This window comes from Rattus norvegicus, chromosome 3, assembly GCF_036323735.1.
Source record: "Rattus norvegicus strain BN/NHsdMcwi chromosome 3, GRCr8, whole genome shotgun sequence".
In the NCBI taxonomy this organism is placed as follows: Eukaryota; Metazoa; Chordata; class Mammalia; order Rodentia; family Muridae; genus Rattus; species Rattus norvegicus.
The window spans coordinates 66,557,686-66,575,465 of NC_086021.1; the positions used below are offsets into that span (position 1 = coordinate 66,557,686).

The 17,780-nt window shown below is 38.9% G+C and overlaps 1 protein-coding gene across 11 annotated transcripts in view; it reads left to right on the forward strand.

The window, feature by feature from the left end:
- The window catches only part of Tank (TRAF family member-associated NFKB activator), a 76,031-nt gene that overhangs the window by 34,852 nt on the left and 23,399 nt on the right, over positions 1-17,780 (forward strand). For 5 of the 11 annotated variants that reach the window (XR_010064568.1, NM_001164073.2, XM_039104356.2 and 2 more), the window contains exons 2-4: positions 459-606; positions 13,826-13,934; positions 15,732-15,850. Coding sequence is in view for 9 of the 11 variants with exons in the window: in NM_001164073.2 (NP_001157545.1) it covers positions 508-606; positions 13,826-13,934; positions 15,732-15,850 (327 nt within the window). In the remaining 2 variants the exon portion in view is untranslated. Of the gene's footprint in view, positions 1-458; positions 607-13,822; positions 13,935-15,731; positions 15,851-17,270; positions 17,503-17,780 lie in introns of those variants that run through there. The other 6 variants (XM_006234273.5, XM_039104353.2, XM_039104355.2 and 3 more) reach the window with 3 other exon arrangements.

Below are 17,780 nucleotides of genomic sequence, written 5' to 3' on the forward strand. Positions count from 1 at the left end.
GCTCTGTGATAACAACAGTGTGAATTCCATCCACAAACATTTATTATCTATTTAGTTTTGCTCTAATTTAGTGTAGCAAGAATTCGCCTTCTAAGTAGGAGTAACTGTCCATTTAGTAAAGAGAAGTCCCTTCTCACATTACTAATCACGCTGTACATTTCTATACTAAAGTGTTAATGATTAAATGATCTTTAATATTTCCCCATTAATAGATGGCATTTACAGGTTCCTACCTACCTCCAAAACAGCATTTTTAGGAACTGGAATAGTAGATTAGTGAAGACTGTTTTACTTAGCATTGTAAATTTTATATTTCATGTCATGATTTCAGGTGAAAATTTTTGTTTTTATAAACCTTCATATCACCTGGTACTATGTTTATAGGGCTCTTTTCAGGAAGCAGTTTTAAAAATGTATGTAACTTTAATAACTACCTAAGATGTTCTGATATTTTCCAGAGCTGGCATTCGTACCATCCTTTATAGTGATGCTACAGGACAAAGAGGAATGGATAAAAACATTGGCGAGCAACTCAATAGAGCATATGAAGCCTTCCGACAGGCATGCATGGATAGAGATTCAGCAGTAAGAGAGCTGCAGCAGAAGGTGTGTGGTTTGCCATTTGAAAATTGGGTATTATTCTGGTAAATTGAGGCTAAGAACTGAGAGTATTAGGTGGTTGAAAACCATTTGGAAAACTATAATTATTAGAACTGAAGAGCGTAGTAATGACTGAACGTTGAGATTTTTGTTACCTTTTAAAAAACATTTTGTGTCATATGGGAAAGGTTTATTCGCTGTGTTCATTTTAAATGATTATGTTTAAGTAGATAGAACATTGCTTCTCCCTATGTAGCTTTTAAATATCACTATTTACTTTCATGTAAGAAAGAAATTACTATAAAGGTCATTTTATGGCTGAGAAATTTATCACTACCCCTCAGTTTTGCATTCTTTGTTTTTTTGTTTCTTTCTTTCTTTTAATTGTTGTTTGGATAACAGGATGAGTCAAGTCTTAATGTATCCTGGAATTAAATTTGTTATCATCTTCCACTCTTTACAACAGCTAAAATAGAGTGGAACATGGTAAGTTCTTACAGTGATGTGCCAGGAGTTCATAACCGAGCATTCATGGGAAAAGGAGTCTAGAGAAATCTGTGCTCAAGTCTTCCTGTGTACTTTCCCTCCAGCTTCACAAGTTTTTTCACATGTGTGGGAAGCATAAGGAATTCCACTAACGATTCACAGTTTTTTGGGTTTTGTTGTGATATTTGAATTTGGAGCTGGCCTCATAGATACTGTCAGCCAAAAGTCCAAACTCAGGAAAGCAGATCCACTTTAAGTTTTATTATACTGTCTAAGTAAGCTGATACAGCAGTTACAGTCTTACCACTTAGGAATGGTTTTAAAGGCCGTTTCCCCAAGTAATGTCAAAGGACCAATTTTGCAAGTAGGCTTTTATGAAAATAACAGCTGAAATCTACTGGGAGGAATATTAGCTTATTCCTCCACTGACAGTTGGAAAGAGAGGATCTTACATTGTTTTCTGTGGTTAAAAATTTTCTCAAGGAGCTGGAGAGATAGCTCAGTTGTTTAAAGAGCTTGCCATGAAAGCATGAGAGCCAGATCTTATTTCCTAGTACCCATGTAAGTGTTGGGGACATATTGATCTGCATGTAATTCCAGCACTTGAAAGGGAGAGATGGGGAATCTTCATAACAAACCACATGATCATACGAGCCACATTGGCAGCCTCTAAGGCTCAAATGAGAGATCCTGCCTCAATGAGTAAGGTGGAAAGTGATAGAAGAAACTGTCAGCATCAACCTCAGGCAGCCTCTACAGGCATACACTGGCACATGTGCCCACACACATGAACATACATGCACACATATCACACATAGATGTGAAGAAAAAATGTTATTCCATGAAATTAGAAGTAAAAAAGAAGATAGCCATGAAAGCCTTTGTTCTTTGAACAAATACAATTTCTTCCTTTGTAGATGATATGGCTATTATTATGTATATACCTCCATGAATTCTACAGAAGCTGCTTTATTCTTTGTGAATCTCCTCTTGGTTTGTAAAAGAATATTCTGTTGTTGAGTAAACTAAAGACTTTAAATCTTCTCATTTTAGGTAGCTAGGAGGAAGGGGAGCATGATATGGCAGGGACTTTAAGGATTATTTAAATGAGAAAAAATAAAAAAGCACCCAGGTTTTATTCTTCCTACTTTACAGTTAGGATCCTTGAAAGACTTGACAGTTCTATTTGTGTTCTAGGGTAGCTTGGAACTAGGGAAGAAGAGTGTTTAGATGTTTTTAGATTAAGACAGAAACCAGAATTTTCCTATCTCTGAGTTTAATCCCTTTTCTGCCACGGAAGAAGCCTTTGCTCAAATGGGAATTTGAGTTAATGTTTCTCAAGTGTTCAAGAATGGATAGAGAAAACTCTGTCCTTTTATTTTAAATGCAATATTGCCTGATAAATGTCTTTGGCCCATTTACTGGGAGTCAGTGTTATTGGACGTTTGATGGGGTTTGAAGACACTAAAGTGAGTAAGACACTATTAATGCTTCTCAAGTCTTCAAAGCTGCTGGCTAGAATGGGTTAAGGAAGAGCACTTCCTGCAGTGATCGTCAGACTAGTGGGGTTTAGAGAAGCTATGTGAATATGAAAGAACGGCCAAAATATCAGATAGCAACAGTTTTGAAGAGAGATAGTGATATAATTGTCTTGCAACTTAACTTTGCTGGTGACATTTTCTGGTAAATATGCATTGCTGCAGATAGCAGAGTTCAGTCCATGAAACAAGATGTAAAGATCTACAGTGTGAGTTTTCAGCCAAGGGGCAAGGGAACCCAAAGAGATTGCAAGAAGCTAAGGGATGCAGAGAGTCCCTAGTGCTGAGATTTTATTAGAGGCAAATGTATACAAAGTTACTATACAACTGAAAGATCCCAGCTCGAGTCTCAAGATGGCGCGCCCCAGGAAACACCGATCCCAGACGAGCCCCCAACTGAAAGATCCCAGTCTGAGAGACACCCTTATTTAGGTCTCGGGAAATCGCGGACCCCAGACACAGAGAGACCATTTTGGATGTAATAAGCAAAGGCGAGGTTTATTACGGAGATCTATTATGGGGGTCTCTGGGCCAACACGTACCCCACGCAGGAGACAGAGGTGTCGACCCCGAAACTCAAAAGTCAGGGGTTTATATAGGGAAAGCTAGGGGGTTTGGTGCGGTTACACACAATTGGCTAATTTTTGGCGTGGCTATAAGTGATTGGCTCATTCAAACAGACAACACAGCAGAAGAGTACGTGCTGACTGGGTCGTACAGGATTTTAGAAGCTAGGGGCTTATCAGGGTTTGAAAGACATCTGGTTAAGGTGTGACTCCGAGTAAGCTGGGGGAGGTGCCCTTCTGTATCTTAGTGCCCGTCAGTCTTGGCTGTAGGGCGGGCCCTGCCCTGTCTGGATTTTGAAACTTATTCTTTTAATTTTATATTTTAAACCTTAAATCTGTATAATTTTCTTCTCACAACCACTAAGCCATGTTAAGCAAATACAATGTTTTGTTTTAACAGATCACCAGGGAGAACAATGGTAAGGAAGTATGGCTAGAAAAATATATGGGGACAGAACAAACCTTAAGTCTTAAGAAATAGCACAGTCCCAGGTCCTTGAGGTGGAATGTCGTTATGTAGATCATTTCCCTCTGACTTAGTGTGCCAAGGGTCAGTCTGCTCCTAGGTTTCTCAGGCAAGACTGTTGCCAACATGTATGTTTTAGCATTTTGGAGACTTTCATATGTTGCCATTTATTCTATAAATTACCAAGTCCAACTTAACTAATTCCATGACAAGAGTCAGTAATAAAATAAAACATTTGAATTTTGTAAATTTATAAAACATAAATATTGGGCTATAGAAAATGTCCTACAGTGGACCTCTACTCCTTTTCCTAGGAGTCTTTTCATTATATAATCAAAAGATATTAACCTCTTTGTTGAAAAGAAATATGTAAGATAAAGTTTATCTTTTTTTCCCTCAGTGTTGATTAAAGAAAAATTCACAGGCTTGCATAGAAAGGAACAATCTTCTTAATTCAAGAATTGCTCAGGTGCTATTCCATACGTTGTTTTCTATATATATACTGATGGGAAAGGTGACTGATGCATGATATTTAAAGCCATCCAATTTGCTAAGGAGCGAGTAACCAGTGAAGCTAAAGTAAAGGCCACAGATAAGATAAAATTTGGTTTTGGTCTTTTTTAATCACAGATACTCTGCAGCGCTTTCTGACAATTAGTATGCTAAGTAAGTAATCATTTGTCATAGACAATACCAATTCATCTGAAGCAAAGAAACACTGTAATATGGGTGCTACTTTGTACAGAGTATCTCTGTGGGCTGCAGGTGGTAGAATAGTTCACTGGCTGTCATACTCAGAGCCCTGGGCTCAGTCTCTAGCTCTTCATAAACAGAGTGGGCTAGTACATGCCTGTGATCCCAGCACTCAGGAGATAGAGGCCAGAAGATGAGTTTCAGGTTATCCTTGGCTTCATAGTATGTTTGAGACAAGCTAAAGACCCTGTTTCAAAATATAAATGTAAAAAGTATTTTCATGGGGGCTGGAGTGATAGCTCAGCAGTTAAGAACATTTATTGCTCTTCAGGTGACCTAGGTTCAATTCCCAGAGCCCACATGACAATTTACAACTTTCTATGCTTCCAGTTTCAGGGGATCTGACCTCCTTTCTGACCTCTTCAGGTTCCAGGCACACTTGTGATACACAAACATATGCACAGGCAAACCCTCATACACATAAGATAAAAATTGACATACAGCTTAAAGTATTTTTGTTAAATGTTAAGTGTGCCTGTGTTTAATAGCACTAAAAGCTTTATAACCAAGAAGAAAGTGCTTTCACTTAAGGTGACAATAACCTCATTATTTAATGCTCTACTTCTTTTTCTCTTATTCCTCAATATATTCTCTTTGTAGAATAGATAAAATATGTCACTGTATTTTTTTTTCTGTTGAAGCAACTGGTATTAAATAAAGTAACTGCTGGTGGTTTCTGCTTTGAGTCTTACTCCTCCTATAGATGTTGTCAGTTCTGAGCCATAAAACAGTCTCCTGTGCCTTATGACCAAAAGGATCTGCATATTTTCTCTCACATTTTAATCCTCAAAAATGTTTTGTTAAAACTTTCAGACATCTCTAAATGTCTTGGTAGGGCCAGTGTCCATTTTGAAGGTAGCTTCTATCTACTGCATCCTCCATGAGGAATAAATACTATTTGTCCTCACTTTTTAACATGAATTTTGCAAACATTCAAAACCTGTCATTCTGCCCCTGCTCTCCATACCTCCAAATTCATGTATATAATAAATCTTCCAAACTGCAAAGACTTGATGCATTCTAATGGCCCATGGTTCTTGACCACAGCACAGACCACAGACACCATCATGTCCCTCGATGGCACACAGGCCACACAGGCAAGCATCAACATGGCTTCAGTAGGCAGCAGAGACCAAGGGCATCCACGTGGCCTTTGGTGGTAGAATGGGCCACAGTCATCGCCAGAACTGTCCATATCCACTACTGCCATGTTCTTTGTCTGAGGCCATGTTCCTGTGTTGCTTCCATCGCCCCGCCTGTCTTTTGCCATTCTCCCCTGTGAGAGGCTCTGCTCCTTCCAGTTTCATATATACACTTTTTAAAAGCATCTTCCCGTATGATCTGCCATTTTTCAGTTGTTCAAGAGAGACTGCAGGCTCTGCAGACTCCTTCTCTACCACTGAGTCTCCCCTCAGAGCCCCCATGGGTACTGGAAGCTCCTTGGAGTTGCTCAGCAATCCCTCAGAGGGTGCCAGGGGTCACCACCATCTTCAACCACAGACATGCTTCAGATTTCATCTTCATGTGCAGTGATATTCTTCCACATCACTGGAAATGCTCCACACACTCAAGCAGCTAGTAGATGACATAGATAACAGGGTGGACCCACTCACAGCACTGGATCTTGGCTGAACTGGCCAGCTGCTGCTGGTTCTCATGGTGCAGATGCAGCACCCATCCTCAGAGTTGTGCAGCACCCAGCTTTAAAAGTCTTAGGTACAGAGTCTTGCTTAAGTAGCTCAGTCGGTACAGTTAGACTCAAGGTGTAGTTCATCCTGTAACATTTTTACCAGTTGTTGAGCCTTATCAAAACAAACAAGTTATATGCTTAAAAAATACAATGAGGGGGTTGGGGATTTAGCTCAGTGGTAGAGCGCTTGCCTAGCATGCGCAAGGCCCTGGGTTCAGTCCCCAGCTCCAAAAAAAAAAAAAAAAGAAAAGAAAAAAATACAATGAGGAGGAGCTGGAGAGGTAGCTTAGAAGTTAAGAACACTTGCTGCTCTTCCAGAGGGCAGGAGTTAGCTTCCCAGCACGCACATAGCAGCCCACAACCTTCTGTCTCTCCAGTTGCAGGTGATCTGATGGCCTCTTCTGGCCCTCATGGTCACCATACACATACACATACTAGACGGCAATCAAAACACCTTTACACATAAAATTAAAAGACTTTAAAACTCAACGATAAGACAAGTATAGGATAGACTGCCATTCTAGAAGGGATCAGTGGGGAAGAAGAAAGGGATAACAGGTTCTGACGGAATCTAAAACCTAGCAGAGCAAATATGAACTTATGAGGCATGACAATCTTCTTTGATGTCCATGTCTTATCTTTTATACAGCGTGTGGTGGAAGTTGGACCCTCAAAGCTCTAGATAACCTTGCACCCATTTTTCTGTCTACAGATCTCCTGGTTTGGATGATATGCCCTTGATTCTCCCAGGCTAAAGTTATACATTGGTCATTTTATCAGTTTGGGGTCTGAGTGGACTTTTTTATCCTGACTGTTCCACAAAACATTGCCCTTGTAGAGCACTCTACGGTGACCCAAACTCAATTACCCTAGTAGAGACTTCAATGGTACAGCTCCCGCAATTCTAAGTACTATGTAGATACTTGTTATTTAAGAGATCTAACATTTGCAAAAAGGTTAATATATACCAGAATGTTATATTTGCCATTTTTGATCATCCAGTAAAGATTATTTTTACTTGTGTATTTATTTTTAAAACAAGGTCTCACTATGTAGCCCTGGCTGTCCTGGAACTCACTAGACCAGACTGATCTTGAACTCAGAAATTTGCCTGCCACTGCCTTCCCAGTGCTAGGATCAAAGTCTGTGCACCACCATACTAGGCTTATTTCTATTTCTTATAGAAGCCAAGTTCTTAAAGGGGGGAGGGTTACCAAAATTGGATTATAAAATGTTTTGGTCTGGGTTTTCTAGAGTAACAAAACTTACAGGATAAATACACGGAATGTCTTAAAAACTCTAGTCCAGCTGATACAACAATGACTACCTATAAACTGAAGGTCCAAGAATCTAGTAAGTTGTTCAGTCCATGGAGCAAGCGGCCTCATCTGGCCTTCAGTGTACACTAGAAACCTGAATAACTAGGTTCTAATGCCAGTGAAGGAATGGACTTGATAGCGAGGCCAGAGCGAACAAGAAAGCAAAGAGCAAAAGCCTTGTTCATCCGTGTCCTTATATAGGCGTCCAGCACAAGGTGTGGTCCAGATTTAGAGATCTGTTTAAATGTGTCTTCCCACCTCAGATATCCAGATTAGAAGTGGATCTTCCAGGCTGGAGAGATGGCTCAGTGGTTAAGAGCACTGACTGCTCTTCCAGAGGTCCAGAGTTCAATTCCCAGCAATCACATGGTGGCTCACAACCATCTGTAATGGGATCCGATGCTCTGTTCTGCTGTGTCTGAGGACATTGACAGTGTATGCTCATACATTAAATAAATAAATACCTACCCCCCAAAAAATTATAAAAGAAAATAAAAAGAAGTGGATCTTCCCACTTCAAATTAAGGAAAAATCACACAGTTACACCCTTCCATGTCTGGGGTTGGTTGATTCCGGTGTAGTCAAGTTAACAATCACTAGTCCACTTCTTGTCAACCTGACACAATCAGACCTCTTTATGTCATGATTAATTTCCAAATGAAAATAATAACCAGGTCATATTTATGCCCAAACATGTATAATCTCAAACATTATATATTTAACCAGGTTATAATTAATGCAACATGACATAACTATCCCCCAAACAACCAGCCACAAATGCCTTATTGTAAAAGTATTGCCTCTATCTCTAACCTAGACCTAGTCCTATATGCCCTAGTCCTATAGCTTCTAGGCTCCATATAGTCTATCTAGACCCAGAATGTTTTCAGCCTCTAAGACTTACTGCTGAATAAGCTCACCCCTTCCTAGTTCTTTCTGATCCCTGGCTGGCTGGTTCAACTCAGCTGTTCTGGTTCAAACTCCTCTCCAAGCCGACAAATTCAATCTGGCGTCTCTGGGCTTCTCCTGAGTTGCTCCGCTTTAACAATCTGTTCTGATCTTTTGGATCCTTCTCATTCTCTGTCTCCTTCTGTCTGCGTCTATCTTGTTCTCTCTTCAACCTGTCTCTGTAAAACTCTCCCACTAAAACTGCCTCTCTTCTTTTTCTCTCTACACTGCTCTCTCTTATGTTGCTTCCCTTTTCTTGTGCGAGTTGGGCGTATCCTATTCTGTCAAATCTTTCCCTGACTCGTCACTTTGTCTACCACTCAATTAGACATCACTTTCAAACATGGCTGCTTCCTCCTACAAACTAACTTTACAACTTCATTGTTTGGGATTAAAGGTGTCTGCTAAGGCTGAGCCACACAACTAGAAAAGGTTTTTTCAGTAAATAACACAATCTTGGGGTATACAGTGTAATCAAATATCCTACAGCATTTTATAAATTAGACTAGGTAGCCATGTTTCTCAAGGACATTCTTTGAGTATCTCAAACTTAAATGTGATAACCATTGTCATTCTCTTAATTGATGTTGCATAACAATACAGAAATCGAGTAAAAAATATAAATGTCTGTACAATGAATTTTTTCAAACTATGACAGAAGCACTAGTATCATCTAGTACCCTCATTTTTACAACCAGTCACCTGGCCTTAGCTGGTATTTATAACCACCTTCCTCTACTCCCCATTCTGTATTTCCTCCCCTTGGCAAGCACCTCAGCAGTTCTTGGCTCTTTTCCTGAAGGAGTGACCCATAGCTTCATTGCTGAAGACGCTGTTGTACTTTCCCATTGATTTTAATCACAGGACATGGTAGACCAAGAGACACCCTAAAGGATGTCCTGTACTGCAGACATAATCTTTCTCCATTGTGGAGAAGCAATTTAATTTCCTCATGTTGTAAGTGGATCAAGCCCCCTGCCTAACACCTTTACTCCTTTTTTTAGCCTATTTGCTTAAGGGCATCAGAAGTCCAAAGTGGCCCCGAGGAAGTCTGAGGTTCAATTGAGTGGAATGTTTGCTGTGACTCCTGGAAGGAGTGCTCCTTCCCCTCACCCTACCCCTGCATTACCATTTGCTCTGCTGAGAAGTGGATGACAGCACTAGCAGTACTACAAGTGGATAACCTGATGTTCCCAGCTCAGTGTATCCTAGTTCAGTCCTAGTATACAGTCGGTGGTAGGTGGGGAACTTGTTAAAATAATACATAAAGAATGGTTGAAGAAAGAGCTACATGTAGTCCAGATACATGATCTTGGACATTTTAAAAAGAAAGTAAAATTAATAACTTAGTTTACCAGTTTTATGGTGGATATTAAAAATAGATTGTGTCCAAACTACTGTTTATCTGGTGTGAATAATATTTATTTTCATGGCGCTCCCTATTGAGAGCATTTTCATGCAAGCAGAACCTCCAATAAAGGTCTCATATCTACTACTGTTGGAGCAATTTTGAATGTTTTTAAATTGAGAGTATGTTTTATCCACTTAACACTTATTAAATCCCCTAATAAAAATCACTGGAAGAAAGCTATTTTTCAGAATGTTGGGATTAATTCTTGAAGATGAGATGAATATTTGATGATTTAAGGACATTTGAAGTTTTCTTCTAATATAGGAAGTAAACATCTTAGGAAATATGAAAAATTAGAGCATCCAATGTCTGTAACAAGAAAAATTTCAATTAACAGAACTCTATCTTAATATTTATGAAACTCATGAAAACTTGAACAGCTGTATGTCCAAAATTTGGAAATATGGTATCTTTGCTTTGAAGAGAATGGACTGAAAATTTGCTCTACTAAAAGAATACTTTTTAGTTTATTTTTATCTCATGTATATGAATATTCAGCCTGAATATGTGCCTGTGCACCAAGTGCATGCCTGATGCCTACAGAGACCAGAAGAGGGCATTGGAGCCCCTGGAACTCGCAATACAGATGGCTGTGAACTTCCCTGTGCCTGCTGGGGACCTAACCCCGGTCCTCTGTAAGAGCGGCATTTACTCTCAGCTGCTGGTCCAGATCTCCAGCTTCAGAATAAATCTTAGGATGAGGCTTTTACTTTATTCCTGATAAACTGTAGTATGTCTCGATGACCCTTGTTGATAAATCGATGGTATGTATTGCTATATATTTGATCTCCAGCATGCAGTTTTGCTGATGAGCACTAAGAAAGAACGCACAACCCTTAAGACACGAGTACCTATATACCTGTTTACTTCTTAGGTTCTGATAGACCACTTGTTTGGCTAGTCTTTGGAATTAGAAGGAGTGTCAAGTACACAGAAGCCAGAGTCATCTTGGCCAGATGGTGTTTGATACAGATGGATGGTTAGTTGTCATGCAGATCTCCTAGTTGGTAACTTGTTGCTGCCATCTGACTCAAAGAATCATTCACACACACTGGCTGTCAAAAGCATCTTCTCTTCTGTCTGTTTTAGCTGTCATGTCTGTGCTCTGTACAGAAGTGTTGACAAGACATTACTGTTGTACATTTTCAATGTGGTTGTTAGTGAGTTTTCTGTTTGTGGGGTCTTTGATAGTACTGGAATGCACTTGCTTTGTAATTGTAGCTTTTAAAATAATGTGACTGTGCATCAATTTTCTGATTTTTAAAAAAAATGTATGCTATTTGTTTATTTGCAGTGAACATAGTCTTTTGATTTAAAAAGAAAAGTAAATGTGTCTAGCTTAGTATCAAGCATCTAAAGCAAGACCATTCATCCTTCTATTCCTTCAGGTCATTTTTGAAGACACATCAATTTCTTAGATATTTCATTAACAACTTAATTAGCATGTTATTTGATTACTACTGAACATCTCAGTGTATGCCAGACACTTCGTGACACTAGAGATTACAATAACTGCTGGTCAGACATGTAGACAGATGAGAATCCATAAATCCACGAAAAGCCAGAAAAACATGGGCCACTATTTGCCCAGCTACATTTTCAACATATTGATTTTTATGTAAAAAGGTTTTTGCCTTGGCTTTATAATACATTATCATCTGACTTAAGAAACATCTCAAGACTTTTATGTGAAATGGCCCCTGATATATTAACTTTCCCAGCTATTTAATGCATTTCAGCATTATTTATTATAATACGATATAGACAGATGTGCTGAAGTGTGTTTTTAGGCTAGAGAGAAGAAGATGAAAATTAACTGGCAGAAGTGTTCTGAGTTGGTTCCAAGTGAGCATACATGGTGTTTTGGTTTCTTCACTGAAGTGGGGGAGTCTGCATAATAGATGAAGAATGGTCTGAGAGTTGAATAATTTAGACATTTATTCTTAGCCTATCGCTAATTTGCTAGGTTTTTTTTTTCTTAAAAAAAAAAACCTGGTTACTTGCTCAAGGATGTATGCACCTATCCAGATATAGTGAAAAAATGGGTTATTACTAAAATTACTTATTTATGTTATAAAGAATTTTGAGTTCTTTGAGATAAAAATGTTGTAAATGCATAAAGTACACGGGGCAGACCATAGTGTATTGCTGATCCTTCCACCTCAGAGAGCATGGGCACCCAGACACTTAACTATGAACTAGCTACTACACTGGCATCCTCTTGTCAGTGTCCCCACTCATTCCAGCAGCTCAGGTGCCGAAGTCTACAGAACAAGAGAAACATGGCTCTATATCAGACTCGTTTGGTATCTAGGGTTCCATATCTATGGCTTGAGTCCTCTAAGGCTGAGATTCATTCTTGATTCTTTCTTCTGCTTATAATAATCAGCATATATTTAACATCGTTTGTGAAGTTCTGTGGGGAATGTGAAGTTGCGTAAGACTGCTCCCAGGAAACACACAGAGCCATGCCTCTCAGCTTACTACCCACTTTCTCAATCACAAGAAATGGATATAAAAGTGCATCTTTTGTTTGAGTAAATATAGTGAAGTGTTTTTTTTTTTAACTTCTTGCATTTATATTTGAGGCATAAGGAACAAATCTTTGATTTATAAAGAACTTTAGGCTTACTTGGGACCTAAAATACTGCAACTTCATTAATTGTGAACTTTTTGATTTAGCCAATTAAAAAGTTCAAACATCTAGTATATACCAAATGTTGCTATAATTATTAGAACCCTTTTCATATTTTGAGAAATTTACGTTTAGTCATTTGTAGAAAGTGTCAAAGACTTTCATTCTGTGTATGCTTTCTTAATGCAGCTCCTAAGAATGTACTCATTAGGTAATTGTGATGTGACACGTTGAGATTTTTCTTGAAGGTTGGCACATCTGTATGTCTGTATTGCTAATATCATGTCATTTTCATTGTTTAGTTTTCACCGCCATTATAATAAAGTAGTAAGGTCAGTCGAATAAAAGTATGAGGGGATTATCCCTCTTAAAATCTATAAATAGTGGGTTTTTTTCAATTTTTATTGGATATTTTCTTTATTTATATTTCAAGTATTATCCCCCTTCCTGGTTTCCCCTCTGGAAACCCCCTATCCCATCCTCCCTGCCTCTATGAGGGTGCTCCCCCACACACCCACTCCCTCCTGCCTCCCTGCCCTGGCATTCCCCCACACTGGGGCATTGAACCATCACAGGACTAAGGGCCTCTCCTCCCATTTATGCCCAACAAGGCCATCCTCTGCTACATATTCAAATGGAGCCATGGGTCGCTCCATTGGTGGGAGCTCTGGGGGGTCTGGTTGGTTGATATTGTTGTTCCTCCTATGGGGTTGTAAACCCCCTTAGCTACCTCAGTCCTTTCTCTAACTCCTCCATTGGGGACCCTGTTCTCAGTTCAATAGTTGATTGCTAGCATCTGCCTCTGTATTTGTCATGCTCTGGCAGAGCCTCTCAGGAGACAGCTATGTCAGGCTCCTGTCAGCAAGCACTTCTTGGCATCCCCATAGTGTTTTTATATCATAAAAATTAACCCTGGCATTCTCATATCTGGCCACAAAAGTTTTAGAATTTATATTTTTTTCCCTTTGGCTTTCATAATCTCTATTTACAGTTATTTACTCCATGATTTTGTACTCTAAAAATTAATTTCAGTGTTTATTTAAGACATAAAATTCTGTTTTGAGACTGGTTTATATTTTTAAAGCATAGCTTTTAATATAGCATGTACTTTACCATTTGTGCATTTTTCTTATTTTTAAGTATTAAATTTCAAATTCTAATTTTTCTCTTTACTGAAAGATCAAGAAAACAGTGTCAAACTCTTGACTAGAATTTCTTTAAATAAGGTAATTTTTGAAGTTGTATATTACTCTAATAGTTTTAAGTCACTGATACTGTAATGGAGTCAGTAACGCGTGAATAGATTTCTCAGTTACCTGGGTGGGACTGGCAGCTCCTGTGCTTATTAATAGACAGTAAACGCATCTGTCAGTGAGTATCAGGCTAACTGGTTGGGTTTTTTTTTGTCAGCAGACTGAGAACTATGAACAAAGAATACGCGAGCAACAGGAACAGCTGTCATTTCAACAAACTCTCATTGACAGGCTAAAGTCACAGCTACGTCTTGTGGATTCTAGTCGAGGTACTTCTTTTGTTTTTATGTGTTTCTGGAAACTTTTCAGAGAAGAGAACATTTGAATTTTTCCTTTTTTGTCCTGTTTGTTTTTTGTTAATTCTGCTGTAAGAGTCATAGTGCGGCTGTACACTATGATGCTTGTTTAATTGAAACTTGTAGGAAATGAGGAAGTGGACATTCAGATATTCTGTAGGCTGGAATCCTGGGTTACTAAAACTTCCTTGAAAGTACTTTAGCAATGAATACGGAAAAAGCTTTGTAAAAGGTGTGTGCCTTTGAGTTGAAAATAGAAGCCGTAAGAATTTATCCTAAGACAATTGGTGTAAGTTCTAGAAGGTGTGCATACATTGACCATCACAGTCGACTGCTAGAGGTCAGAAATCAAAACAAGCATCCAAGCTCCAGATAGTTGAGCATGTCCTGAGCCCAGGAAGGGTGCAGAAGCTCTGGGCACTTCCCACGTTCCTTGCCCTGGCCATCTCTCCCTTTAAATATCCTTTGAACAAACCAGTAAATAATCCAAAAAGGTACAATGTCCAAAAGCTAAGTTACAGTGAACAACTAAATAGCCAAGAAAATCAGTGATGATTGTTAACCTTCCAACAGTCATGTTCATGATGTGCAGCAAAATAAAGAACACAAGATATAAAAATAAAGTCATTTCATGTGTACAGCAAAACATTCTCGCTTGAATTTACATGTAGAAAAGAAAAACAAAATATAAACCACAGTGCTAATAAGAATAATTCATGAGTGATGAAAATTATAGGATTTTTAAAATAGTTTTTAAAGTTTTTATTTTATTTTATTTTATGTATGGGTGTTTTGCCTGCATCTGTGTATGCACCAGATGTGTGCCTCATATCCTCCCAGTCCACAAAAGCGCCTTGGATCCCTGGACCCGCAGCCAATAGATAATCACCAGCTTCAACCTCCAGCGCTGCTTTTTTTTTTTCTTCATACTTTTTGTCATTACTACATTTTCTAATTTTCTATAAGCATGGAGTTTTTTTAAGTAATTGTCTTAAACTGACATATAAAAGCTTAATTGGCCTAGGAGGGGAGCACTTAGCTAGTCCATCCCTAGGAGGGGAGCACTTGGCTAGTCCATCCCTAGGAGGGGAGCACTTGGCTAGTCCATCCCTGGGAGGGGGAACACTTGGCTAGTCCATCCCTAGGAAGGGAGCATGGCTAGTCCATCCCTAGGAAGGGAGCATGGCTAGTCCATCCCTGGGAGGAGAGCACTTGGCTAGTCCATCCCTAGGAGGGGAGCACTTGGCTAGTCCATCCCTAGGAAGGGAGCACTTAGCTAGTCCATCCCTCACACTACCCCTCCCTTCAAAGCAAAGCTCTAAGGTCCAACTGTCAATAAAGTAAAATGCCAGAAACATAATTCTACTTTTCTGAATTCTATATATTTTACTTATGAGAAAATAAGTGTTTAGTGGGAAGAAAAACACTCAATAAATGGGCAACTTGCCGAGGTAAATATTGCACAAATTACTATAAAACTAGAGTTTACAATATATTCTTTTGAAATTACTGAGATTGTGTTTTTGTTTGGTTGGTTGTTTTGTTGTTATTGTTTTGTTTTGTTTTTTGAGATTAAAGTTTCACTACGTAGTCCTGGCTATCCTGGAACTTACTATGTAGAGCAGCCTGGGCTCAAACTCACAGAGATCTGCCTGCCTCTGCTTCCCAGAGTACTGGGATTAAAGGCTTGTGCCACCATGCCTGTCTTCATTTTTATTATAATTATTTTTCCAGGACTTTCTACTGATGTGCAAGTGTTTTGTCTTGCAGATAACACTTGTGACTATGTACCTTTGCTTGAAGACAGTGACAGAAGGAAGAATAATTTGACCCTTGATGAACCACATGATAAAGTGAAACTAGGAACACTGAGAGATAAGCAATCAAAGGTAGGAAGTGCTGTCAGTCTCATCTTTAAGGGATCAGGCTTCACAGAGTTATAGATTATTTAGTTTATATGCTCGCACAGTTTGAGTGGGTTGAACATGGGAAGAAGGCAGGCAAAATTTTTTTCACCCCTAACATTGCTTCTGCATAAACTAACATTTAAATGCTGATATACAATATATTTCATTTCTTCTTCCTGAGGCAATGACTCACCACTGATATATTTTTAGAGAGATTTTTTAAATTAATTTTATGTATGTGCCATATGTGTACAGTGCTTTCAGAGGTCAGAGGATGTATCAGACCTCCTGGAACTAATTACAGACAGTTGTGAGCCACCTGTGGGTGCTAGGAATTAAACCCATTTTCCCTATAAAAGCAGTAAGTGCTTTTAACCACTGCACTATCATTCTCTAGCCTCTATTTTGTTATTTTTAACTTGTATATGTGTGTCTATATATGCACATGTATGCAGATGCTCATGGAGGACAGATGCAATAAATCTCCTTAATCTGGGATTACAGATGCTTGTGATTTATGCAGAGAAAGTGCTAGGAACAAAATTCAGGTCCTCTGCAAGAACAGTATACACTATTTACTAATGAGTCATCTTTCTCCCCCCACCCCACCACTAGAATTCTAAACTTTCTTCTACAAAGTTCTGTATCTGCAGACATGACATATCCTCTTAATTAGCGTTACTAATATTTAAAATAAGCCATAAGCTTCATATTTCCTAGTGTTTTTTTAAAAGAATTGTTGGTGTGTGTCAGTATGTGAGCATGCTCTTTGCATGCCTAAGTACATGTGTCTGTTACATGCTCACAGAGCTAGGACAGCACCAAGTGTCCTCCCTACCCTTCTCTGCCCATTCACTTGAGGCTGAGTCTTTTTAAATTTATTTCTGAGTTTTATGTGTGTGAGCGTTTTGCCTGCATGCCTTCATATGCACCGCATGCATGCCTGGTGCCCATGGAAGTCAGAAGAGAGCTACTGTATAAATGCTGGGAATCAAACTTGGGTCCTCAACAAATAATCTTAACCACTGAACCATCTCCCCAGCCCCACAAGTGGAGTATTTCTCTGGATCTGGGACTTGCATTTTCTGCTAGGTTGAAAGTCAGCAAGTTCCAGCCAACCTACTTCCACCCCTTCTAGTGTTGGGGTTGTAGATAGACATAGGTTCTGCTTGTTATTTGAGTACTAGAACCAGAACTCCAGCCCTCACAACGACACATAAGAACTCTGCGGAGCCATCTCTCATGGCTTCCTAGTAGTTCCCCAGCCCCCTGGTATCATAAGCAGTTAATGAAGTATAAGTTTTAACAAAGTAACAAAACTCTAAACTGAGTTAGATAGTAAGATGATCCTAGGTTTAAATTGTTTTCTATTTTTTTCCTTCAACTTCCTCTGCTTGGCTAGCTTATGTCCAAAGAATTAACAATGCTGCACCAATTGCACTGTGTTTGTGGACAGACCATGGACAAGGGCTAAAGAAATAAGCTCTGGGTAAGGAAGAAATATAAACTCAGCAACTTATCATCACCATCCTTGTCAGTAATACAAGATTTATGTGATAGCCATAGTTTAATTCTTTGACTAGCTCATGAATTTCTTGTGTTGTGACCATTTAATAAAAATAAATTAAACTGTATTTTAAACTGTTTTTTCTTTTATGTTATCGTCAGTCCAAAGGCTAGCAGACACTGAATGTTTAGACAAGAAATCTACTCTTTTTTATGTTCATATTTACTTTTTAAAAATGTTTTTAATTAAAATGAATTACATTACTTTCCCTCCTACTTTTCCTCCCTCCAGCCCTTCCCAGCCACCTTCCCTTCAGCCCCCTCACATGTTTTTCTTTCTCAAGTTGATAACCTCTTTTTTCTTGATTACTATTACAATTTCTCTCTCTCTCTCTCTCTCTCTCCC